At 38.7% G+C, this 25952-nt stretch overlaps 1 protein-coding gene across 1 annotated transcript; it reads left to right on the forward strand.

Moving 5' to 3' along the window:
• Window positions 1–395: 395 nt before the first annotated feature.
• Window positions 396–15858, forward strand: LOC137491120 (uncharacterized). Its single transcript, XM_068220218.2, has 3 exons — window positions 396–446; window positions 1319–1468; window positions 13728–15858. Exons 2-3 carry the CDS (start codon window positions 1384–1386, stop codon window positions 14507–14509), a joined length of 867 nt encoding a protein of 288 aa, XP_068076319.1. The 5' UTR covers window positions 396–446; window positions 1319–1383; the 3' UTR covers window positions 14510–15858.
• Window positions 15859–25952: the final 10094 nt, after the last annotated feature.

Here is a 25952-nt window from a genome sequence, read left to right on the forward strand (position 1 = left end):
GGTTAGCTTTTTTTCCATTTACTGTTGCAGTCATGACAAACCTTTAATGTAAATATTTTAAGACAAAGGTTTAATTTATTAAATAGGATGATTTCACTTTATTCTAAGTATGTATAAGAAATGGAGTACTAGTTTTAATTAGCTCATTTGTGGCTATTGTTTCTTGCTCTGACTTACCAAATTTATTTTTGTTAATTACTCTCATATAAAGAGAAGTTATTTTGTTTCTGTTCATTCACTGTTTTATTCATTTTAAACAGGTCATTTGTATTGCTTTGTTAATTTTTTACTGGGTAAAGTGTCCAAACGCAGAGAAAACCTATATATAATAAGTCATGACTAAGAGTAAGTGGCAAAAAAAGGTTAAAATAAAGACTTTTATTTGAGCGTGGCTTGTGACGCCATAAGCCTGCGCCGCTCTCGTGCCGTGATTCAACTGGAGAAAGGTTTGTTTTAAAGCGTTTACACTTATATAAACCAATTGATTAAAGTTTTAGTTTTTTTTCATTCAGTGCTAAATTATGAACCTGCTGTTGACAATATTATTTTAACCCTTTATTCTACGTATTACTATTTAACTCACAGTAATGAGGTCTATTGTTTAAATAAAGATAAGATAAACCTTTTGTTCCCGAGAGGAAATTTGTCTTGGGCAAAAAAGTGCTATAAGCAGACAATAATATGAATAAAACAAACAAAACAATTAAGAACATACCTGAAGAAAGTTTAAGTGAAGTAACAGTAAAGTGTGCAATAAGTGTTTTAATGAAGGTTTAATTTATTAAATAGCATAATTCCATTCTAAGTATACATCACCATATAAAAGAAATGGAGATAGAGGTAAAGTTGGTTTTATATTCGCACATTCGTTCATTAAGAAGTCTCTATATTGTTTACCATGTTACTTTAAATATTCGATCAGATTTATTAGCATGCAAGTGTGACTTCTAAACAACATTAACACTGTTTATATGACTGTGAACAATGTTGTACTTTAATAGTCATTGGCTGCTTATATGATTTCGCTATTTAGAGTTTGCAAAAAATACTTTTTATGAAATTATATTATTAAGGGGAAAGTCAGAATGTGCGAATATAAAACCAACCTACCTCTATGAAATGGAGTACTAGTTTTAATCAGCTCATTTGTGGCTATTGTTTCTTGCTAGAACTTACTCTTTTACCTGATTTATTATAGTTAATTACTCTCATATAAAGAAACTGTTGAAGCAAGTGTTGAAGAGAAGTTATTTTGTTTCTGTTCACTGTTTTCTTAATTTTAAACAGGACATTTTATTGTTTTGTTCATTTTAAACAGGATAAAGTGTCCAAACGCAGAGAAAAACTCCTGCTGAAGTGACTGATCTCCACACTGTTATAAAGATGGCGTTTATTAAAGAGGAGAGTGAAGATGTGAAGATTGAAGAAACATTTACAGTCAAACAGGAAGATCCACAGGAAAAAACAGGTTGGTTTTCACTCTCAAACACCAACTCAGTCATTTAATCCTCATTCAGATATTTTAATAATAAGAATACTAAATTAAATCCATCTTGCAGCCCTGAGTGTGCTGCCTAGTTCTCCTAAATGCACATAAGCACTCATTGAAAGACAGAATGAGTTTCATCACTTGTTCTTATTTATGTCATACTTGTTATGTATTATTCGTCTCCTATTTTCTTTACCTTCTTAAGGTTATTGCTTTTCTTGTTCTCTTTGTTTGTAAAGCGTCCTTGAGCACTGGCGCTATATAAAATAAATAAAAACTAAAAATTAAAAAGGTTTATCTGAGCTGACAATATTTGACCTACAGTATTCTCATAGAAGAGATCTGCTATTACGGTGAAGGTGTTGGCTTAGTACTTTCCATTTGCATGTGTCACGTTAATCACAATTCCCTTTTTTTATCAACTTCTTTATGGGTTTAAACTTGCTTTTGTAGTTGTTACTAGTTCTCAAAGATATTATCTTAGTTTGACCTACATTATTATAATAACTAATTACCAGGGCTATTGTGTTTAAACAGGGCTTCCGCTGGGTCTTAAAATGTCTTAAATTCCAAAATCAAAAATTTAGGCCTTAAAAAAACTTAAATTTAATGAAATATTGTGCTGTATGTCTTACATCTTTTTAAACAAGTCTTCATTTTCCTATGTTCATGTTTTGTTACCCAATCTGGTCAAAACTCATACAATCACCAACAAGACATTTTAACTCTGTTTATCATAATGATAAGGACTGCTGAGGATATCGACCTGGACAGATTGTTGTGCATAGATTTAAGCCTAGTTCACACTACAGGATTTTAAACATCAGCAGATCGCTGTGCCGTTCACACTACATGACCTGACTTTGTGTCTTTTAATCTCTGTGGTGTCCACACTACGCAACACTCCGTGAACGATCCACTAGAGGGGGGTCACACACTACATGATCTGACAACATCTCATTCCCCATCAGTTCATTCAAGCTACCAAACCACAGCCAATGAAAATTTGAGGGAGGAGTCGTCAGAAAAAGCTGAACACTATTGGCTGCTTGTGTGCTGATTACATCACTGACAGCGTTTCAAGCTTTGGAGAAAGCATTTAAAAACATCGTCAAATCAGCTGATTTATCAGTGGATTAATCACTCATCTGCAAGCTTCCAGTGGATAGATACACAGAGAGTTTTTAATTTTTGTAATTTTATAACTCTTTGAAATAAAAGTAACATATTTATAACACCCTTTCTAACTATTAGTGTATTTCTTTCTGACATTGTTATATTTTTTTATTACAAAACATTAAAGAACTGAGCATTTCTGCCTTAAATTACCATATTGGTTAAAATGTCTGCATGCATGTCTGATACTTTTCGCTGTGACTTTAAATATGTGTGCATTTTCTTGCCTGGCAACTTCCTGCTAACATAAACAAAACTTTCTGATGGCAAAAACATCAATTTACTTCAGATATCTTTCAAAACAGCATATTCTGTGCAGTGAAATAGCTCCTGTTTGAAAGTGAAAATGAAAGCCAAGACCTTTAAGTGTTTTAGTATCTTAACTACACATTTATAGGCTGTATTACAAAAAAAAAGATTGTATTTTTAGGGTAATGGTGTCATTAAATATGATGCCAGACATTCAAAGCTTAATTTTAATATCTCAATATTAGCTTTGAATGTAAATATGTTGTGACAATATGGCGTTTTATATGAGAACGGTCAGAATGAGCAGTATGGTAATTCTAATAGTTACAGAATTCTAGTTCCACTGTTAATATATCCTACTCTCATGTCTGTGCTAACGCAGAATCAAGCGAGTGCACCGATGCCCATTCTGACCAATCATAGATGTTTCTGCTGAGCTCCTGAATACACAGGCACGCGGTTCATGCTTATCTGCTCTCTCATTGGCTGCAGCTCGTCACTACATCTGACCACACGTGGGGTTGAGTCGGCCGACTGCTCTGGAATATTTAGCATGCTGAATGTTGGATTTCCGTCTGCGAGGTGTCGGCGACGCGTCAGCGAGCCTCGTTGATGCGTTGCTCAGTAGTTCACACATAAAGAGCAGCGAGCGCTGTGCACCCGCAGATTTCTTCCCGATCACAGCCCGATCTGTCGGCGAGCTCGTTAACTTTCAAATTGGGCTCAAATCAGGCTTAAAATCCTTTAGTGTGAACTAGGCATTAGTTTAACAAGTTTTTAAAACTTTTAAAACATTTGTTAATTTGTTTTTTTTATTTTAAAGAAAGTTTATTTTGGGAAAAAAAGTGTGTGGATCCAAGTAGAGCTCTCTTGTTTTTACACAATATTTAAGATCTTTTGCTAAGAAATATAAAAAAATATTTTAATGTTATTATTATTTTTGATTTATTATTGTATTATTAAATATTTTATAATAAAATATTTTTGTTTGGACATATAAATATCTTTTTCATCTGGGCCAATTGAAAAATTCCTTAGTCTAAAATTTCATTCATAATGGTCTTAAAAAGTCTTACATTTAACTTGGTGACACCTGTAGAAACCCTGGTTTAAAGTATGTCAAAAAAACAGGGATCCCCTTAATTTTTAAATATGCTGAATGAAATGGACACCAAAATAATTAATTATTATGAAACATTGTACAGTATTCTAAACTATATGATGTTGTGGGACAATGTGAGACAAAACTAATTAAAGTGAAACAATAACGTTTAGCATTGCACTGACTACAACTGGCCAACAAACTAGTCTAAAAAAGATTTTTGCTGCTTAGGAAATGGATTACAGCATGCTGATGATGTGCAAACATTTGAGTGTGAAGTTCATCAGTATTGACCATATTCTTCACGTACCAGCAGGTGTCGCCATTGGAATCTTTTTGCTTTTTAAACAATACATTTTTAGATCCTAAAAACAGCGTTAATATAATAAGCCAAGACTGACATGCAATGTATTGAACACCTGCAATGTTTTTTCAGCAATTCATAAAAATATTGCATATGAACTGTCTATTGATTTATACAAATAAAAACCATTTAATAATAATATAACAATTAATTAATCATTTATTAATGTTATAATACACCTTTACTAATTGTGCTTGTGCATTTTTTTGTTTATTTGTTGATGTTATCTCACAGATGAAAAGAGAACAGAATATTTGTACTCATAATACACTGCTAAAATAATACAAGTTTTAGTAAATGATAATAATATTTTACAAATTACTCTTTAACAAACTACTTTGAGTACTAGTTAATTACTTTTGGGGAAGAAAATCTGTTTTTCATTATGGCCCTTTTTAATTATACAATTAATTAAATTGTTTAATTGTTTAAATTATAGGCTACATATAGGTATTTGCATTAACAAAGTATGGTCTATTTTTTTCCGTACACGACAATGAATCATTTTTAAAAGCACTGGCAAAACTACCACATACTTTTAAGGCCATAGAGACACTTTTTGTCCATTTTTAAACAATACTTTCAAGCTTTTAATTGTTTAAAGTATATGATGAAAAGATTTAAACTTGGGGTTTTATTTACATATTTTACACTGTTTTTCTTATTTGCTTGTTGTCTATACAATATTTTATTTTACTCTTGATCCTAAACTGAAATAATTTTACAAAAAATATAAGAACACTGTCAGTAATAAAATAACAAAACTAATTACTTGGTTTCTGACAACACTACATTTCTCAAGGCAGTGCTTTAATAATGTTTATTTTGATAAATGTAACAGATTGCTTTGACCTGTAATGCCTGTACAAATTGTTGATGCTTTAAGACAGATCAGAATACCCCTATTATGTATAAATCACATAAATACCTCATCCACAAACATTTCTAGCATAATTATTTTGACATAAAGAAATAAAAAGTTCCACCTTTGTGAAGAGTTATGGTAGGCTAAGTTTCACATCACAATACAGCCAAGTAAGTGTGTTAGCATTGTCACCGGTCATGCATCAATCTAATTCTAAGTACTTGATAGTTTTTGACTAAGTTTAGTCGAGGAGCAAAGATAAATAATTTCTACTTCTGAGAGATCACAATTGTATATAGTCTGAGCACACACACGCGACGATGAGATCATGAGAGGACTTGCAGTTCATTTGAAAAAGCCTATTTAAGGGCTCGGATATCAAGTTTTGGCGATTAACTACATGACTGCACTCTTGTGTTAAAATAAAGCACTTGCGACATTTGCAGAAATGAATAATTGCGCATTACCTGCAGTCCCGCGCCGACACTCTTAGAGCCTACTCACACTATGCTATCCGAACCATGCTCCGGGCCTGTTTGTTTGATCGTTTGAGAAGTGTGAGTGTGTTGAATCGGGCTCAGACACAGTTCACTTGGGCTTTGGCGCGGTATGCTTGTGTGTGAGTGCAAAACGCGCCTAAGCCAGAAACTGAAAGCAAGACGTGCCTTTTAAGGGACTATTTCATATGCATTTATTAATCATTCTTATCGTTCAATGAACGCAAACTGTTGTAGTTTATTAAAGAGGCAAACTCCTCACTGCACCACAGCTGTGCCTTCAGCAAACCTCCTAATTCCTGCAGCACGAGGACTTTATGACTGTTTATGAGCGTCAGAAGTGGCAGATCTGTTTGGCGAAATATTTGATTGTGTGTCACTGCATCCCAAACGACTAAAACAACGTAACTAGAGAAATCTCCACTGTGCTGAGCGAGAGCACTTCTCTACTGAACAGTGCATCATCAATGATGTAAGCGTGCCCTGGCCTGAATGGGGGACAAGCGTGCTTTGGCCCGGTTCAAAGCAACTGTACATAGTGTGAGTATGCTCTTAGATTGTATTAAAACTAGACTTCAGAAGAGTGATAGGTCAGAGGCGAGTAAACTCTGTCGGAGAGAAGAAAGCCAAACGTAAGTAGATCTTCAAAATGGCAGGATGTCCGCGGTTTAATTACTCTTGTGAATAACATCTCTACAGTAAAAACACTCAAAGAGCATTATTTCAATAATGCATTTGTTTTTAAGTTGTTGTTTTCTGTCACTGTAACACAGAAAGGCCTTTGTCCCGCCCTTATGTTTCACGCAAACCTAGACAAGGTCTACTGAGATTGGTCACTTTTCATGTCAGTCAAATCATCGCTTCGAAATCCTGGTATATTTTATATTGGTATATTGAGAACCACTGCAAAACTAATTCATCCTCGTACCCATGAGTTCATACCACAACAGCTAAGCCAAGGCCAGTGACGTTTCCACTGTCACTTCCGGGGCTTAATTAGGCCAAAGCGGGCTTTCTTGGGGCCAGCGGCCAGCCTTTTTCGGCCCGCCGAATACCTTTGGCCAAGGAGGGCCAGCTGGGGCTTCGGGGCGGAGTGAAAGGAGAGGCGGGCAGTTTTCTGATCACACATGAAAACATGCGAAGAAATGATCACCCTTATGTTTCCCTTTTAAGTGTAAGGCTGCTGCATAAAATAATAAAGTAGTTTTAATTTATAGTGACGTTCTTTGCTGCGTCCTCCTGTTTCAATAACGCATAATATTAAAGACACAGCAGACAGTAAAAGTTTTCGAGAGATTTGTCAAGTTTAAAATGTTTGTTTGTGCGCGTTTAGATGCCTGTATGTGTGTGTGAGGCCGGGCAAGAGCGCTCCTTCACAGCTCTGTTATGCCGCGAGCGGCTTTTTTCTTTATTTATTTTGGAGATAATACACAATATAAATACAACAGAAAGACTTAAAACTTAACAAATTACGTAAAGTATTTGGATGCGAGGATATTCATCAAATCACGCAAACAGAGCATTATTTGGGTGAGTGAAAGCAGAATCTAGCCTATACCTTTTTTTCTGTCACTCAGTCCTGCGCAGCGCTTGCTGCTTTAAGCGCATCGGGGGAAAGTCCAAACACAAAATGTGTTCTATATCCTCAAACAACTGTTTATGTTTTTATATGACGTGGTTAAATTTATAAATGAAACTTTAAATGAAGAGCTTTAGTGAATAGCTGCTGAGCGCAACAAATATGGCTATATTTTATTAGGCTACTCGCTCTTGTCCTGAAACACTTAACACAACGTCTATCAAAACGAGGATGTTATAAAATACATTTCATACCAAATTATAACGGAGAATTTCTGTGGCTTTATATTATGGATGTGTGCACTCTCTGTGTTGGGTCCCTCCGTTAGTGGCGAGAGCACTCGATGCACAATGCCAACAGTCGGTCGGCGAGTAAACAAATGTAATGAATGGAAATACACAGGTCTGTGCGTATAGACATTTCATGTACTGCTGTACAGTATTGTGTCGTTTGTTTGTTTCGGTTGTCTTCATTTTAATGGTTTCGTTTCGTGATGAATCTATGGTGTCCTTTATCTGCCTGTCCTGATTCCCGCTGAAGTGGGCGGGTTGTGTGACGTTTGATTCGGGGATGTTCTGTGGGCGGTGTTTGCGTGATGCGCTGTGAGCTACTAGCCCGACAGTGGAAACGCGACATGATTTCGGCCTCATTTCTCAACCTCCCGGGCTATTGGCCCGGCCCAGCCCGATTAAAGCCCTGGCTCGCACTGGCCCCATTGTGGAAATGCGGCTAAAGTCCTTGTCCCCAAAAAAGATAGCAGTATGAGGTTCTGTGTGGACTATCGTAAAGTGAACGCTATCACAGAAAGAGATGCCTACCCCTACCTAACATCACAGAGATACTGGAATCCCTCTCTGGTGCTGTCATCTTCTCCATGATTGATCTCAACAGTGGGTACAGGCAGGTAACTATGAAGCCTGGAAGTGAATCCAAGACTACGTTCATTGCTCTTGGGCCTATACCACTTTAAAGTTATGCTCTTTGGACTTTAAAATGACCCAGCAACATTCCACCAATTAATGGAGTCTGTCCTAGGAGAGTTGCGGGGAAAATATGTTTTATGTATATTGATGACATCATCATATACTCACCCTCAGTCACCCAACACTTTAAAGATTTTCAAAGTGTCATCACTTGGTTACACAAAGCTGGTCTGATCATTAACCTGAAGAAAAGTAAATTCTGCCAACATAAATGATCATTTCTGGGACATGTGGTGAACACCCAGGCCATTCCTGCTGATTCCATTAAAGTAGAAGCGATAAAATCCTACCCGGTTCCAAAAACATCAAAGACGTTAAAAGATTCCTTGGATTGGCAGGGTGGTACCATATGTTCGTGCCAAACTTTTCTCAAATTGCAGAGCCTATGAACTCATTGAAGAAAAAAGGGTGAATTTTTCAATGGACACCTCAATGTCAACAAGCAATCACATCGCCTCCCATCCTTGGACATCCTGATCTCCGACTCCCCTTTGTGGTTTCCACCGATGCCAATGATTCAGGATTAGGTGCAGTGTTGACACAACACAAGGCGCAAGGACAGGAGGAAGTTATTGTCTATGGAAGTCGAACACTGACCAAACTGGAGGTTAATTACTTCGCTACAGAGAAGGAATGTTTAGCCATACTATAGGCCAGGGGTTTTCAAACTGTGGGGCGCCTGTTAAGGGGGGAGCAAGAAACTGAGGCGTGCACTCAAGTTAATTATGACATTTTTTTTATGTTCACAAGAGTCAATCTGATTAGTCCCGCAGCTAACTATCAGGCACGAGGGACCTTTTGTAGTTAATGCGATCGTGTAAAACATACACAAAAAATGGACCTGTGGCTTTTTAAAATTAATGACGGTGAAGTTAACACCGGTAAACCGTCTGACAAAAAAGATGACGAGTGCCCTTCTGAAGCATTAAAGCAATAGGATGACCAACCCTCCGCGTCAACGGGGATCTCCACACAGAGAGGTTTAACGCTCATTACAAAAACCAAAAGCCTGTGTGCATCAAAGCAATGGAAGTATGATGAACAGTACATACAATACGATTAATAACGAACCATGTCCACAATGTGTTGTGTGTTCAGAGGTCCTTGCAAATGACAGTTTAAAACCTGTGAAACTGGTGCGTCACTTACAGAAGAAACATCCGATGTTAAAAGATAAGCCAGTCGACTTTTTTCGATGTAAAGAATAAGCATTAAGAAGACAAAAACAAACGATGACCAGTCAAACCATGCTGCCAGTAAAAGCGCTTACTGCTTCATATGCCAAATAGCCACATACATTTCCAGAGAGCCTCATATCTCCAGCTGCAAAGAACATCTGTAGAACTGTTTGGAGAGAAGTATGTAAGTAACATTGAACAAATTCCACTACCAGACAACACCATAAGCCGGCGTATAACTGATATGGCATGCGACTTCAAACATCAGCTGATTAGAAGAATAAAGAATGGGATTTATTTTTTATTACATTTAGTTGAGTCGACAGACATATCAAACTCATCTCAACTACTTGTATTCGTCTGCTACAGTCATGAGAGAAAATTGCTTGAGGATCTACTATTTTGCTCATCAATGAAAAGACGTTTACAGGAAAAGATATTTAAGAAAAACTCAGAGGTCAACTTAATGAACTTGGTCTTTGTTGGGACAATTGTGTCGGTGTGGGCACTGATGGAGTGGGATCCATGTTAGGAAAAAATAAAGGACTCGCTGCTTTGGTTCATGAAGTAGCTCCGCATGTTTGTTTCACCCAATGTATGATTCGCAGAGAGGTCCTCACAGCAAAAACACTTCCTGCGGACTTGAACGCAGTGCTTTAAACAGCAATACAGATTGTGAATTTCATAAAGACTTGTCCCACTAAATCAAGACTGTTTGCCTTGTTGTGCATAGAAATTGGGTCCGAATATGAGTCGTTGCTTTTGCACAAGGATGTTAGATGGCTCTCCACAGGCAAAGTCCTGCAGAATATTTTTTCATTGCATGACGAACTGAGGATTGATTTTGGATCTTCCTTTAGGAGTTATTTTACTGACGCTAAGTGGCTCACAGATCTTACATACCTGTCTGACATATTTGATAGGCTTAATTCGCTTAATTTGTCCCTTCAAGGCCCGTATTCAAACCTACTAACAATGTCTGATAAAATTGTGGGCTTTGTGAAGAAACTGGAGCGATGGAGAGGGCAGGTGGATGCAAGAAATCTAGACATGTTCCTGACCTTGGATGAATTTATCACAGAAAATATGTTTAACTGGGATACTATTAAAACAGAAATCAATCTCCATCTGCCATCTCTGTCTGCACATTTCAATAGGTATTTTTCTGAGCAGCATAATTGGAACCAGTTTGACTGGGTTCGTAAAGTTTACGAAGCGCTAGATTCCCTTCTGCATTTTTCTAGTGACCTGTACTTTGAAGACACTGTTCGACTCAACCACACTCAGAATTCTGGCTGGCAGTGGATACAAAATATGCTGAACTTTCGGAACTTGAAATTGATGTACTCTTGCCTTTTGCTTCAACTTGGCACTGCGAAGCAGCATTTTCTGTGTGTACGTACATCAAAAACAGACTCATGTATCACACTGAATCAGGTAAGATACATGTTTATGATTCAGTGTAATTATTATATGCACTTTAAACGCAGCAAATAATATGGGAGTGATGTTTGCACATGCCTTATAATTTTGGCTCGCTGGACGAAAAAGGGAGGGGGCGCGAGTGAAATTGGACAAACTTGGGGGGGCGTGTGTCCTGAAAGTTTGAAAACCCCTGCTAGAGGCTATCGAAAAGTGGAGACATTTCCTGGAGCCAAAACTCTTCATTAATGTCACTGATCATTCCACTCTTCAGTGGGTCATGAACTCCACGAAGACCACCTCACGTTTAATCCGCTGGCCCCTTCGTCTTCAAAAATTTGACTTTGTGGTTGAGTACAGAAAGGGAACACTGAATGAAGCACCAGGTGCTTTTATCTTGCATTCATCCCTTACCTGGTTGTCGTGTATTCAGCTATAAAAGAACTAGTATTTCCCATCTCCATTGCAGAAATCTGGGAAGAGCAACACAAAGAACCAGATATAATCTAGATATTGCAGAACCTAGCAGATAAAGATTCTACTATGCATGAGCAGTTTGGGGTATTTTATGACAAGTTATATTATTGTTTCCTGTTGAAAGATATACTCAAACACTACAGAATATATATATATTAGGGATGTGCGGAGCAGCCGGTATTTGTATTTGTTGAGGGGGGAAAAGTATTTGTATTTGTATTCGAGTAAAATTCAAAATGGCGCAAAAATATTTTTTCATATTTAAAACATATTTTTTCTATTACACTTCTAATTTACGTTATAGTGAAAGTATTGTTTAATTATACCAATTATATAAATTACAGATATGCAATATTGGCTGTTGTTTTTGAACATGTGATAAGAAATGTCATTGAAAAGAAAATAACATAGAAGCCATTATCTCATCCATGGTTAAACCAACAACTAATAAAATACCATTGTGAATATTATGAACCCCACCACCACCGTTCTTGTTGAAGGACACTGAATAGACAGAATAAAAACAAACAATACTTCAAAAAACTGTTCTTCTTCTGAAAGAACTTCTTTCCAATGGACAGAATTCCAAAAACTAAAATTAACTAAATAAATCTAAATAAAACCCTGCCCGGGAGATCTTGCAGAACAAAAGTATTCTATATAATACTAAAAGATACAGCCCTGGTATTATCATCTGCCAGCCACAAAAAAAGACACAAAGTTTGTTTGTTTGTTTTTTTTTATGTTTGAAACTGACTTGCTGGGGCAGAATGTGGCTGTGTTGATGCTTTTAGGATGCTTTTAGTGCATGTGATAATACATTACATAGAAGGTTGCACGGTGCTCTGTTCAGTGAGAAGCGCTCTTTATGGCAAGCCTTTTTAGCATTTAAATCTTTGTTCTGACTCCATAAATATATTAGAGATATCTCTAATTATATTTTGACTAGTCATAATTATAATTCCACTACTCAGAATGACAATTAGAGATATCTGCAATTACAATTGTACTAGTACGAAATCAGATGAATTTTGACTAGTAACAATTGTAATTGATATCTCTGAGTTTTTACTAGTCATAATACATTTAGAGATATCTTTAATTCATCATATTTAGAGATATTTACAAATATATTTGAAGATATCTCTAATTAATTTACTAAAAGTCTAATTACAGTTGTAGATATCTTGAATTGGATTGTTGACTAGTCAAAATTCATTTGGAGATATCTCTAATTACAATTGTGACTAGTCAAAACTTATTTAGAGATATCTGCAAATATTTTTCAATGGAAGTCAATGGAGGAATATGACTAGTCAGTCATAATATATTTGCAGATATTTCCAATCTGACTAGTCGAATTATAATTATGACAAGTCAAAATATAATTTGAGATATCTCTAAATATATTTATGGATAGTCTGAACAAGGTTTAAATGCTAAAACGGCTTGCCATACGCTCTCACCCAGTAGCACAGTGGAGAGTTCTCTAGTTATATCCTTTCAGTCGTTTGTTATGCAGTGACATGCAGTCAAATATTTCGCCAAATAGTCCTTAGGGATGCTGTGACACGCAGTCAGATATTTCACCGGACAGATCCGCCACTTTTGGCGCGCATAAACAATCATAAAGCTCTCGTGCTGCAGGAATGAGGAGGTCTGCTGAAGGAGCGCAGCTGACGTGCAGTGAGGGGTTTGCGTCTTTAATAAACTACGGCAGTTTGCGATCACTGAACAGTAAGAATGATTAATAAATCCATATGAAACAACCCCTTAAAAGTCACGTCTCGCTTTCAGTTTCGGGCTTTGGCGCATTTTGCCCCTCTCTCTCTCTCTCTCTCTCTCTCTCTCTCTCTCTCTCTCTCTCACTCACTCACTCACGCGGGCATGCACTGTGGTCTCATGAGGAAACGCAGCTTTTTGATAGTGTTTTTCTTGCTCCCGAATACAAATAATTTTTCAAGTATTTGTTCGAATCAAGTATTCGTAAAAACATGCTATTCGTGCCTTTCCGAATACCGTATTCGGGTTCGGCTCCACCCTTAATATATATATATATATATATATATATATATATATATATATATATATATATATATATATATATATATATATACATGCCACCCTTATCCCAAATCTCCTCCAACACTACCACGCACATCCATTAAGTGGACACTTGGGTATTTACAAAACTTGCCAAAGAATACATCTACTTGCTTTCTGCCCTGCAATGTGGACATCTGTAAAAACGTACGTGAAAAGGTGTGTGATGTCTTTTCACTTTTCAGCTTTTGATGAGCGTTTTTAAGACTTAATGAAAACTAATGTTTTATTTATTTCTTTCAGAACGCATTGAAGAGAATGAGGGGAGTAAAGAGGAGGAACATCATGTCAAAATTGAGGAAAAAAATATTTTTTTGAAAAGGAGAAACAAGAATCGTTTCACATGCACTCAGTGTGGGAAGAGTTTTAACTGCTCATCCTCCCTTAATCGACACATGAGGATCCACACTGGAGAGAAACCATTCACATGCACTCAGTGTGGGAAGAGTTTTTACTGCTCATCCTCCCTTAATCGACACATGATGATCCACACTGGAGAGAAACCATTTACTTGCACTCAGTGTGGGAAGAGTTTCAGCCAATCATCACACCTTGATAAACACATGAGGATCCACACTGAAGAGAGGCCATTCACATGCACTCAGTGTGGGAAGAGTTTTATCCGGTCATCATACCTTAATCTACACATGAGGATACACACTGGAGAGAAACCATTCGCATGCACTCAGTGTGGGAAGAGTTTCAGCCTATCAACATCCCTTAATTACCACATGAAGATCCACACTGAAGAGAGACCATTCACATGCACTCAGTGTGGGAAGAGTTTTATCCGGTCATCATACCTTAATCTACACATGAGGATACACACTGGAGAGAAACCATTCACATGCACTCAGTGTGGGAGAAGTTTCAGTCAATCATCACACCTTAATCAACACATGAGGATCCACACTGGAGAGAAACCATTCACATGCCCTCAGTGTGGGAAGAATTTCAGCCTATCAACATCCCTTAATTATCACATGAGGATCCACACTGGAGAGACATCATTCACTTGCACTTAAGCTGTGGTCACACTGGACTTTTCTCTCCATAGACTTCCATTCATACGCACGTGAATGCGTCAGACCGGAAATGCAAGTTCATGCCTCAAGTTTCGCAGTTCATTGCCTTGCAGAATTCAAGCTTGGTGAATTCTGAACTGTAAAATTGCATAACTTGACTGTGTGAGACCTATCGAAGATCAAAACAAGATCTCTCTGGACAGTTAGTAAAATATAGACCAATCGCTCGCTTTTTAAATGTCTGATCATCTTGTTTAATCCGGCTCCTTTTCACAGCGCTGTACAACAGAATTTCGCATGCTCAAATTCTAGTGTGACCGCAGCTTCGATGTGGGATGAGTTTCAGCAGATCCTCAGACCTTTATTAAACACATGAAGACCCACACTGGAGGGAAACCATTCACATCTACTCAGTGTGGGAAGAGTTTTAACCAATCACCAAACCTTAATGAACACATGAAGATCCACACTGGTGTGAAAGAGTATATGTGCTTTGAGTGTGAGAAGACTTTTATTACAGCTCCAAAAACTGCACCAGATGATTCACACTGGAGAGACCGTACAAGTGTTCAAACTGTGACAAGAGGTTTAATCAGTTAACACATCTCAAAACCCAAAAGAGGATTCACACTGGAGAGAAAGCGTACAGATCTGATCAGTGTCTACAGAGTTTCACTCATTCTGCGCAGCTTAAGAAACACATGGACAAAAAGTTGCACACATGACATGAATGCAGAAAAACATTATCTTATGTGCACAGGATGTTTCATGTCTGAATAATGTTTGAATAGGCTATAAATAACAGTATAATAGGTATACTGTTTTCCAACACTCCGACACTGCAGTAGATGGGGTTGTAAATGTGTTGCGCTCCTTGCATTTATGTAAACACAATGCTGGCGGCTGAGAGAAGAAAAGTTTCATAAACATCTGGCAAACAGCACCTCTGCGGCTTGAAATCTCATCTGTTATCCACTCTCCAGTGTACTAGTAGCTAATGTTGTTTTGGATGATGTTCTCTGTCTGACTGCCTGAATGAGAAATCCAGATTGGAGTATGTGGTAAATCTTGATTGGATGCCTGCATTACTCATCAATGGCTATATAAAAGTTGTTGTGCTAGCTACCCCAGGACCTGTGGCTACTCAGGAGTCCTCATGTCAAGACCTCCCATCTCATTGACTCTTTAACCTTATGGTTTTGATTTGCATTACTTATATCATGTAGTTAAAATGTTGTTGTGATTATATCCTAAGTTCTTTATCTTCATTAGTATCCCTAGACATTTGTTGGTTGCTTTGATTGATTGTTCTATGAGTTACATTTTATAATAAATCATTTGCATTCAGGTTATTTTGTTGGCTCATCTCTCTTTTATGCTGCGACTCAAACAAACAGGTAATAACATTTTGTTTAATGTGTCCGGTTGTATCCGAGATCTTGTCCTTTCAGTTATGACCATAGGTGAGAGTAGGTACTTAGATTACCTTTCGTCTCAGCTCCTTCACCACAACAGACATATCAACTGCATTACTGCTGCCGCTGCACTGATCCATCTTTTAATCTCATATTCCATTCCTCATGGCAAAAAAATGCAGATAATTAAACTCCATTTGGGGTAAGGACTCTTTGCCAAACTAGAGATGGCCAATTTTTTTCAGTCAAGCATTATGGTTTCTGACTTAGAGGTGCTGTTTCTTTCCCTGCCATGTCACACTTAGCAGCAAACCGTCCCACTGCATGCTGAAGGTCCATGTCCAGAGTACCCGTGGGGTCTTAAAAGCATTGAAAAACTCTTAAATTTCATAATCTCAAATGAAGGCCTTAGTAGCCTTGAATTTTGTAAATAAAGTCTTGAATTTTATTACAAAGGTCTTAAATTTATTAATTTATTTTTGCCTTTCCTAGGATTAAGTTCATACCGTAACAAAATGAACTGTTACTAATGTAGGCTAATTAAAAATTCATGCTGCGTAACGTTGAGTGCACCTCACACTCCACGTCATAGCAGAAAGCGTAAAAGCATGCGCACCCATCATATGGTTACTTGAGGTGAGGTACAGAACAAGATAGTCACTAGCCAAGTTTGTCGGCTAAAATGGCAAAGTGTCACTGTGGCCAAGGAATTCAAATTGAGTTTGGGTTAAGTCTGTGCCAGGAAATGACCGCGACGCCTACTGCTGTTGATGCCGGAAATCTTTTAAGCAAACAATAGCGTCAATGGGTGTTACGGCCCTGGACTCCCATATCGGGGGTTGCCAAACCCACCGCGTGTAGTGCTGCTTGTCAGTGCCAACCACCTGTTGTGCAGTTCTGTGCAGCGGAAACCTCTTTGATTACTGAAACAGCTTTAACAATCAGTAATGAAGAAATTTCTACATTAGAACAATGACAGTTTCTTCTTCCTGTTTTACGGTGGTCGCTAACAAAGTTTTTGATGCGTTATTGCCACCTCTCGCTCTGGTTGGTGATGTCACCAAACAATCATTGTGCTGACACAAGAAACTTGCTTGATTGAAAGATGACAGAGAGAGATTAGAGTTGTAAATATATATACAATATAATGCTTATTGCAAAGTATTTCCCTTTACTATAAATGACTATAGTATTTTAATTGTGTAACACCTGTTTTTTTTTGGATTTTTAGTTTTTGCTGTTATATACTATAATTTGTTTCAGTTTGGTACAACATATTATTTACAGTAAATAACTGAACTAAATTATTTTTCATTGACAGTTTTATTGATCACTAAGATATGATTGACTTGGATTTAACTTGCTTCGATATAAATATGAAAATTGTAAAAATAGCTTGGATGTAGCTAGGCTACTTTTGCCAAGGAGTTTATAGCTTAGCTTAATACATTTCTAAGAGGTAAGCTTTTAAGTAGAGTAGCTAATAGCTTAGCTCATTACATTTTTCAAGTAGCTTGCCCAACACTGCCACCACAGCAAAGGAACATCCTATCTTACTGTGGTTCAACACCATGTTACATCCCTTGGATGTATTTATTTATTATTTATTTGTGTGTTTACTGTCCATTGGGAGTGGGTATGTTGTGTGTTTCTTTTACTTTCATGGTGTCTCTCTGCCTGCTCACTAGGTAGAGCTGATTGGGCCCAGGTGGTGCTCATCAATGGAGCGTGCTGCAGTAATGCGCTGCTACAAAAGAGCAGTGCGTCTCAAACCACGGAGAGGTTCACTTCTCCCCTGCTCCAGACTCGTGATTGTTGTAGGTGTTTATCTGGTTGTTTGTAAAAAGGAGTTAATGGGCTAGTGAGTTCAATTTTAGTTTCTGTGTTTTGAGAAACTTGCTTGTTTCTGCGTTGTGTGATTTTACAGGCAGTGTGTCTGTTTTCTGAGTTGTTATTTAAATACAGATATTCTTTTGTGTGTGGTACGTAAAAGGTAATTGTATTGTTTCTTTGTCTGACTTTTTGATTTAAAAATTGAAGCTGTAGGGAGAGGGTGCCATTTTTATTTTTGAAATTGTTTGACTGTGTTTATTGATAGTAAGGGAGTTGAGGAAAGCCTGTGTTGTTTCATTTCTTTTCTTTTACCTGAAATTAGGTTATTTAGTACTCCTCCTGAGCCAGACCTGTTTTGTTTGTTGTTTTGGTTAATCCTTCTCCTGAGATTTATGCTTCATTTATTGTTTATTGATTTAAGAACCAAATAATAAAATAATTTAAGTTTACTCTTGTGGTTGTTTCACATTTCTGAGGCAGGATTGAAGTGTTCCCTCAAAATTTGATAATTTATACACAATTCATTAGTTTGGACTTCTTTTTTTTTCTCAAATTCTAAATTTTAATTTTCTTTGTTATTTTCCTTCCCCAACCCTAGACCAAAAAGGGGAAGGGACGTAACAAGTGGGGGCTCGTCCGATCGGTAATCAAATGAGGGCTCGTCCGTCTGACTGGTTAACAAGTGGGGGCTCATTCGTCCGACCGGTAAACAAGTGGGGTCTCGTCCATCCGATAAAAATTAGGGGCTCGTCCAACCGGTATCAAATTGAAAGCTCGTCAAACTGGTAACAAATTGGGGGTTCATTTGACCAGCAACAGTTTGGGGACTCTGCTATCTCTCAAGTGGTTGGTAAGTACTCTCTTTTCTCAAACATTTTGACTGTTTTCGACTGTAGGTGGGGAGGACAGTGCAGAGAAAGCATTGAAAAATGGAGTTTGACTTAACCACTTTTTCTCTAGCACCTACTATTGAGGCTTTTAATAAGTGTAGGAAAAAGGATCTGTTTTTGATTGCAGACTTCTTTAACATTTCTGTACAGAGAGATGTTACCAAGCAAACTCTAAAAGAGGAGTTGTTTGGAAAATTAGTGGAGGAAGGTATTTTGCCTAAAGACTCTGATGATAGTGTTGAAGGGCAAGAGGAAGTGGTAGAACAGATGTCTGAAATGGATGTTAACCATGACCCTGTGATTGCGCAAGAAGCTGAAATGGCAGAACAGATAACTGATTTGGGCGTCAACTATGACCATGTGATGACTCAAGATCCAGTAATTGCTTTGAAATTAAAGGAATTGGATCTTTTAATTAAGAAGCAAGAGTGTGAGGCAGAAATGATAAAGCTTCGGGTAGTTGAGAAACAAGCAGACCGTGATATCCAACTAGGTAAATTGGAGTTGGAAGCAAAACGTTTAGCATTGACACCAGTTCCCATGCCACGTTCTAGGCCTGTGTCAGTCTCCACGCCTGTAACATCTGCTAACAGTACTGTAACAGAAGATTTTTCACGAGTACCATCTAGAGAATCTTTTGATATCAGTAAATACATAGCTGAAGTTGACTCCTACTTTGTTGCATTTGAGCGCATTGCTAGTAAGTTAAGTTGGCCAAAAGATATGTGGGCCTTATTACTGCAGTGTAGCCTCACTGGAAAGGCTCAGGAACTTTGTTCGTCTCTGTCAATTGAAAACTCTCTTGACTATGATGTAGTTAAGGCTGCTGTGTTGCGGGCTTATGAGTTAGTCCCTGAGGCCTACAGACAGAAGTTTCGTAGTCATTCGAAAACAGTCAAACAGACTTATGTTGAGTTTGTTAGAGAGAAGAGAGTCCTTTTTGAAAAATGGTGTTTCTCTAGCAAAATTTCAACCCTGGCAGATTTACAGGAGCTAATTTTGCTAGAGGAGTTCAAAAATTGTATTCCCTCTAATATTGCTGTTCATTTGAATGAACAAAAAGTTTCATCGCTATCAGATGCTGCCGTGTTAGCTGATGAGTTTGTGTTGACTCACAGGAATATTTTTCCAAACACGACAGTCAAAAATTCACCTGTAAATGTTGAAAGTTCAGTAGTTAATCGCTTTACACGTGCTGCTAAAAGTGAAATGTCACCCAAAATGACTCCTAAACCAGCGGGTGCTGATAAAAGAGTGTGTTTCTTTTGTTTAGATCCAAATCATCTAATTGCAGATTGTAGAGCCTGGAAACAGAAGAACACAACCATAAAACCCAAAAATGTAGCTTTAGTGGAAAAGCCACATAAGGGGTAATTCTCCTGTTGAGGAGAGCTATCGACCTTTCTTGTTTGAAGGTTCAGTTTCTCTGTCTCCAGACTCTAAATTTAAGACTGTAACAATCTTGCGTGACACTGGTTCGGTTCAGTCTTTTATAGCAGCAGATGTATTGCCCTTTTCTGCTGAATCTTTTACTGGAAACGATGTGTTAATTCGTGGAATTGAAATGCGCTGTGTGAACGTTCCCCTTCACTCGGTTTATCTAAAGTCAGAAGTTGTGAGTGGTCCAGTCAATTTAGCTGTACGTGAACAGTTACCTGTTGATGGGGTGGGTTTAATTCTAGGAAATGACCTTGCGGGTGGCATTGTTTTCCCTAGACCAGTAGTGTCTCACACCCCAAATTTTATGCAAAAACCTGACTTGGCTGAGAAGTTTCCTTCTGCTTTTCCTGCATGTGCCATAACCCGTGCCCAGTCAAAGAGATTTGAGGATGTGGTGGATGTATCAGACTCCTTTATGGTTAAAGAACCTGACTCTCTTGAATGTGTACTCTCTGTAACTCCAGACCCTGATCCTGATGAAATCTGCCTTGATGACACCCCTACTGTCCCATTGAAAGTAAGCAGAGAACACCTTGCTGCTGCCCAAAAAGCAGACCCTTCCCTTACTAAGTGTGTACTGGCTGCTGATGGTATCAAACATGCACCTGATGTAGGTGTAGTGTACTTCTGGGAAAATGGATTGTTGATGCGCAAGTGGAAACCCCATGAGGAAGATTTGTCCTGGCAAGAAGTACAACAAATTGTTTCGCCCTCTGGTTACCGACAGCAGGTATTAAAACTTGCCCATGAAAATGTGTTTTCAGGACATGTTGGTGTCACAAAAACGTACAACCACATTGTGAAGTATTTCTTTTGGCCTGGTCTTAAATCAGAAGTTGCAAAATTTTGTAAGTCATGTCACACATGCCAGGTGGATGGTAAACCCAACCAGAAGATCCCACCTGCACCTCTATGCCCTATTCCTGTTATAACTGATCCATTTTAGCGGTTGATTATTGACTGTGTGGGGCCATTGCCCAAAGCCAAATCTGGGTATCAGTACATTTTGACTATTATGTGTGCTGCCACCCGTTTTCCAGAGGCTGTTCCATTGCGGACCCTGAAAGCAAAAGCTGTGGTAAGAGAACTAATTAAATTCTGCACGACATTTGGCCTACCAAGAATAGTCCAAAGTGACCAAGGTACAAATTTCACTTCCAAGATCTTTAAACAGACTTTAAATGAACTAGGTATAAGCCATCAGACATCCTCTGCCTACCATCAGAGTCAAGGTGCCTTGGAGAGATTTCACCAGACCCTGAAAACCATGCTACGTCGTTACTGTACAGAAACTGGTAAAGACTGGGTTGAAGGTTTACCTTTTCTAATGTTTGCAGTAAGAGAGTCTGTGCAGGAGTCCCTCAGCTTTAGCCCAGCTGAGCTTGTGTTTGGCCATACTCTGAGAGGTCCACTAAAACTGTTGAGTGAACAGATATTGAATCCACGTTCCAATCCTATACCTGTTGATGACTATGTGTCCTCTATCCGCGAAAAGCTGCAGAATGCCCAAGCCATTGCAAAATGCCATCTCTCTGTTGCCCAATCAAAAATGAAGTGTCATTATGACAAGAAGGCTGTAAAAAGAGACTTTCAGCCTGGAGATTCGGTCCTAGTCTTACTTCCAAATCCTGGTTCCATCTTGCATTCCCAGTTTGCAGGGCCCTATTTAATTGAGAGAAAGCTAAATGAGACCAACTTTCTTGTTGCCACCCCAGACCGAAAATGCAAAAGCTGTGTGTGTCATTTAAACCGACTTAAAGCCTATGTAGATCGACATCACCTTGGAAAAGCTCAAGATAAGTCTGCTGTCTTTCCAGTTTCCACCACTGCCACTGCTGTTATAAGCTCAAACTTCTCTTTGGAGGAGGATGATCTTGTGAGTAAAGATGTCTCTGCTTCTTGTACAAGACTGAACAATTCTGTCATAATGCAAGATCTTCAGCACTTTCTTTCTCACCTGACTGCTGAGCAGTTTAAAGATATCACTGGTTTGCTGCATGCTTTTCCTGACTTATTCAATGATGTGCCTGGCCGAACTGCAGTATGTGAGCATGACATTGATGTTGGAGATGCTGTACCAGTGAAGCAGCACCCTTACAGAGTGAATCCCAGAAAACGGGAAATCATGCAAGCTGAAGTGAAGTATATGTTGGATCATGGCCTGGCCGAACCTAGTCAAAGTCCTTGGAGTTCCCCCTGCCTCCTTGTCCCAAAACCAGATAACACTTTTAGATTTTGCACCGATTATAGAAAAGTTAACAATCTAACTAAACCTGACTCCTTCCCCCTTCCCAGAATGGAAGACTGTGTCGAGTTGGTTTGGCCAAGTATGTCACAAAGTTGGATCTACTAAAAGGTTACTGGCAAGTGCCACTCAGTCAACGTGCATCTGAGATTTCTGCATTTGTCACCCCTGACAGTTTTCTACAGTACAAGGTCCTGGCCTTCAGGATGCGAAATGCACCTGCTACCTTTCAGCGTATGATGCTGCAGGTTCTGTCAGATGTAACCAACTGTGAAGTGTATCTGGATGACGTTGTGGTATATTCAGACAATTGGTATGACCATGTGAAAACCCTTGAAAAGGTGTTTAAGTGTTTGACATCGGCATCATTGACCCTAAACCTTGCTAAATGTGAATTTGCAAAAGGTGTAATCACATACTTGGGCAAGCAAGTTGGTCAAGGATTAGTGAAACCTGTTGATGCCAAAATTACAGCCATAATTGAATTCCCTGTGCCCTGTAATAAGCGGGAGCTGAGACGGTTCCTTGGAATGAGTGGATACTACAGAAGTTTTTGTCCCAATTTTTCTTCTCTAGTCTCTCCCCTCACAGACCTGCTCAGCACATGCAAAAAGTTTGAATGGACCAACGATTGTGAATTAGCTTTTAATGGTGCAAAAGACCTCCTTTGTCAAGCCCCTGTTCTCTCCGCTCCAAACTTTACCAAACCTTTCAGTCTGCAAGTGGATGCAAGTGCTACCGGAGCTGGGGCAGTTCTGCTGCAAGAGGATGAGGCCGGCATTGACCATCCAGTGTCCTACTTTTCTAAAAAGTTCTCTAAGACCCAGCAGAACTACAGCGTAATTGAAAAGGAAGCTCTAGCCCTGTTACTGGCACTTCAACATTTTGAAGTTTATTTGGGAAACGGTCCTCAGTCCATTATTGTGTACACTGACCATAACCCTTTGGTGTTCCTTTCTCGCATGTCCGGTTCTAACCAACGCTTATTACGGTGGGCCCTTACCATCCAAGAGTACAACCTGGACATTCAGCACAAGAGGGAAAGTGAAAATGTTATGGCTGATGCTCTTTCTAGAGTGTAAATGTGGGGTTCATTTCTGACCCAGGTACCTTAAGCAATGTGATAAGGTAAAACCATCTTGATTACAAACCTTGATTTGTATTCTTAGTGGTGGGGGTGTTACATCCCTTGGATGTATTTATTTATTATTTATTTGTGTGTTTACTGTCCATTGGGAGTGGTTATGTTGTGTGTTTCTTTTACTTTCATGGTGTCTTTCTGCCTGCTCACTAGGTAGAGCTGATTGGGCCCAGGTGGTGCTCATCAATGGAGCGTGCTGCAGTAATGCGCTGCTACAAAAGAGCAGTGCGTCTCAAACCACGGAGAGGTTCACTTCTCCCCTGCTCCAGACTCGTGATTGTTGTAGGTGTTTATCTGGTTGTTTGTAAAAAGGAGTTAATGGGCTAGTGAGTTCAATTTTAGTTTCTGTGTTTTGAGAAACTTGCTTGTTTCTGCGTTGTGTGATTTTACAGGCAGTGTGTCTGTTTTCTGAGTTGTTATTTAAATACAGATATTCTTTTGTGTGTGGTACGTAAAAGGTAATTGTATTGTTTCTTTGTCTGACTTTTTGATTTAAAAATTGAAGCTGTAGGGAGAGGGTGCCATTTTTATTTTTGAAATTGTTTGACTGTGTTTATTGATAGTAAGGGAGTTGAGGAAAGCCTGTGTTGTTTCATTTCTTTTCTTTTACTTGAAATTAGGTTATTTAGTACTCCTCCTGAGCTAGACCTGTTTTGTTTGTTGTTTTGGTTAATCCTTCTCCTGAGATTTATGCTTCATTTATTGTTTATTGATTTAAGAACCAAATAATAAAATAATTTAAGTTTACTCTTGTGGTTGTTTCACATTTCTGATGCAGGATTGAAGTGTTCCCTCAAAATTTGATAATTTATACACAATTCATTAGTTTGGACTTCTTTTTTTCTCAAATTCTAAATTTTAATTTTCTTTGTTATTTTCCTTCCCCAACCCTAGACCAAAAAGGGGAAGGGACGTAACAACCAGCTCTGCAGGCAGATGTGATGTGGGTCTTTAAAACAATCCCTGTGCACCACTCTTTCACATAGAATAAGAACATTACAGAGGTTTTTAAAATCATGTTTTCTGACTCTGAGATTGCAGTTACACTTTTGAGTGGAAGCAACAAAACTGCATTTATTACTCAATTCAGATCCTTTTATAACTAAAAAACTGACTTACCAGGGGCCTCATGTAAGAAGACTTGCGTGGAAATCATACTATAACATTGCGTACGCACAAAGCTGTAAATGTGCGTACGCAGAAAAAAATTCAGATGTATGAAACACTGCGTACGCCGAATCTCACGCAAATTCTTTTGTACATCCGAATAAACGTGAAACTGAGCGCAACATGGCTGAGCACAAAACCCCTCCCTGCCTCCTCCCCCGTATGAATATGCTAATGACTATGCTAATGGCAAAACCCAACGAAAAAGCAATGGCAAAAGCAAGCAAAAAGAGAAACTTTGAACAAAATGTGAACTGGAGGTGCTGCTTTCGGAGGTAGACCAGAGAAAAGCGATGTTATTTGCAAGTTTGTTCTCCGGAATTAACAACAAAAGAAAAAAATAGAGTGGGAGAGTTTAGCTGATGAGGTTAACACAGTTTGGTCTGAACATCGCACTGAGTGAATTAAAACAGAAATAGTGTGATTTATAGGTGTAAAATTTTGCAGCACTCTTATCAGTCACAGTGGCGCAGCTCTTTAGACGCATGCGATCATGTATTGACATGTTCGAGCATGAACTTGTTTCGAATCCAGCATCTGATGAACTTCTTCTTTTTTCCCCCGCTACATATCAGATTTTGCCAACTATTTATCACGAGAAAGATAAGTAGGAATCATCAATAAGTTTGTGCATCATATTTTATTTGCGCATTTATTGAATGGAAATGTTTCTGATTCACGCATGCAAATTCATGTTCAGATAGTGTCTTTATAGCAATGTGTGTGCAGTAGATAGCTCAGATTACATTGGGGAAACAGGCAACCGCTGCAAATTGTGCTTTAATGTTTAGCTGGTCAACTGTATGGTATGGAAACCTTATAGACCTGCTAGATGAACCCGTCTCATACAGCTGCCATTGCAAGGCTCAGACACTTTGTAGAGAGGAATTTAACACAACTGCCTCTAGGAGTCGCCAATGGAAATAAAACAGACACGCACAAAAAATGTGCGTACGCCAGCCAGAAAGCTGCCGTGAAGCTGCGCACATTCCCACGTTCAGTTCATTGTTAGTGAATCCAAACGTGAGCGATTCTGAGCGTGAAACCTGGCGTACGCAAAGTTTTTGTGCGTACGCAGCATTGATACATGAGGCCCCAGGTCTCTTGTTTCCACGAAACGCACACACCTGTCCAGCGAACTCCCGACCGAAGCTTCTGTCCGACATGACGACACACAACCTCGGATGCGTTTTTTTCCCCTGCCGCTCGCCATCCGACCACCTCGGAACCGCGGCCGCGCCTTTCACACACTCTACCCCCTGGACAGACAGCTCGAGCGTATTTGGCGTCGGGCAGAGAGAAAGCAGAGGAT

The sequence above is a fragment of the Danio rerio genome, chromosome 4 (assembly GCF_049306965.1).
Source record: "Danio rerio strain Tuebingen ecotype United States chromosome 4, GRCz12tu, whole genome shotgun sequence".
Lineage (NCBI taxonomy): Eukaryota > Metazoa > Chordata > Actinopteri > Cypriniformes > Danionidae > Danio > Danio rerio.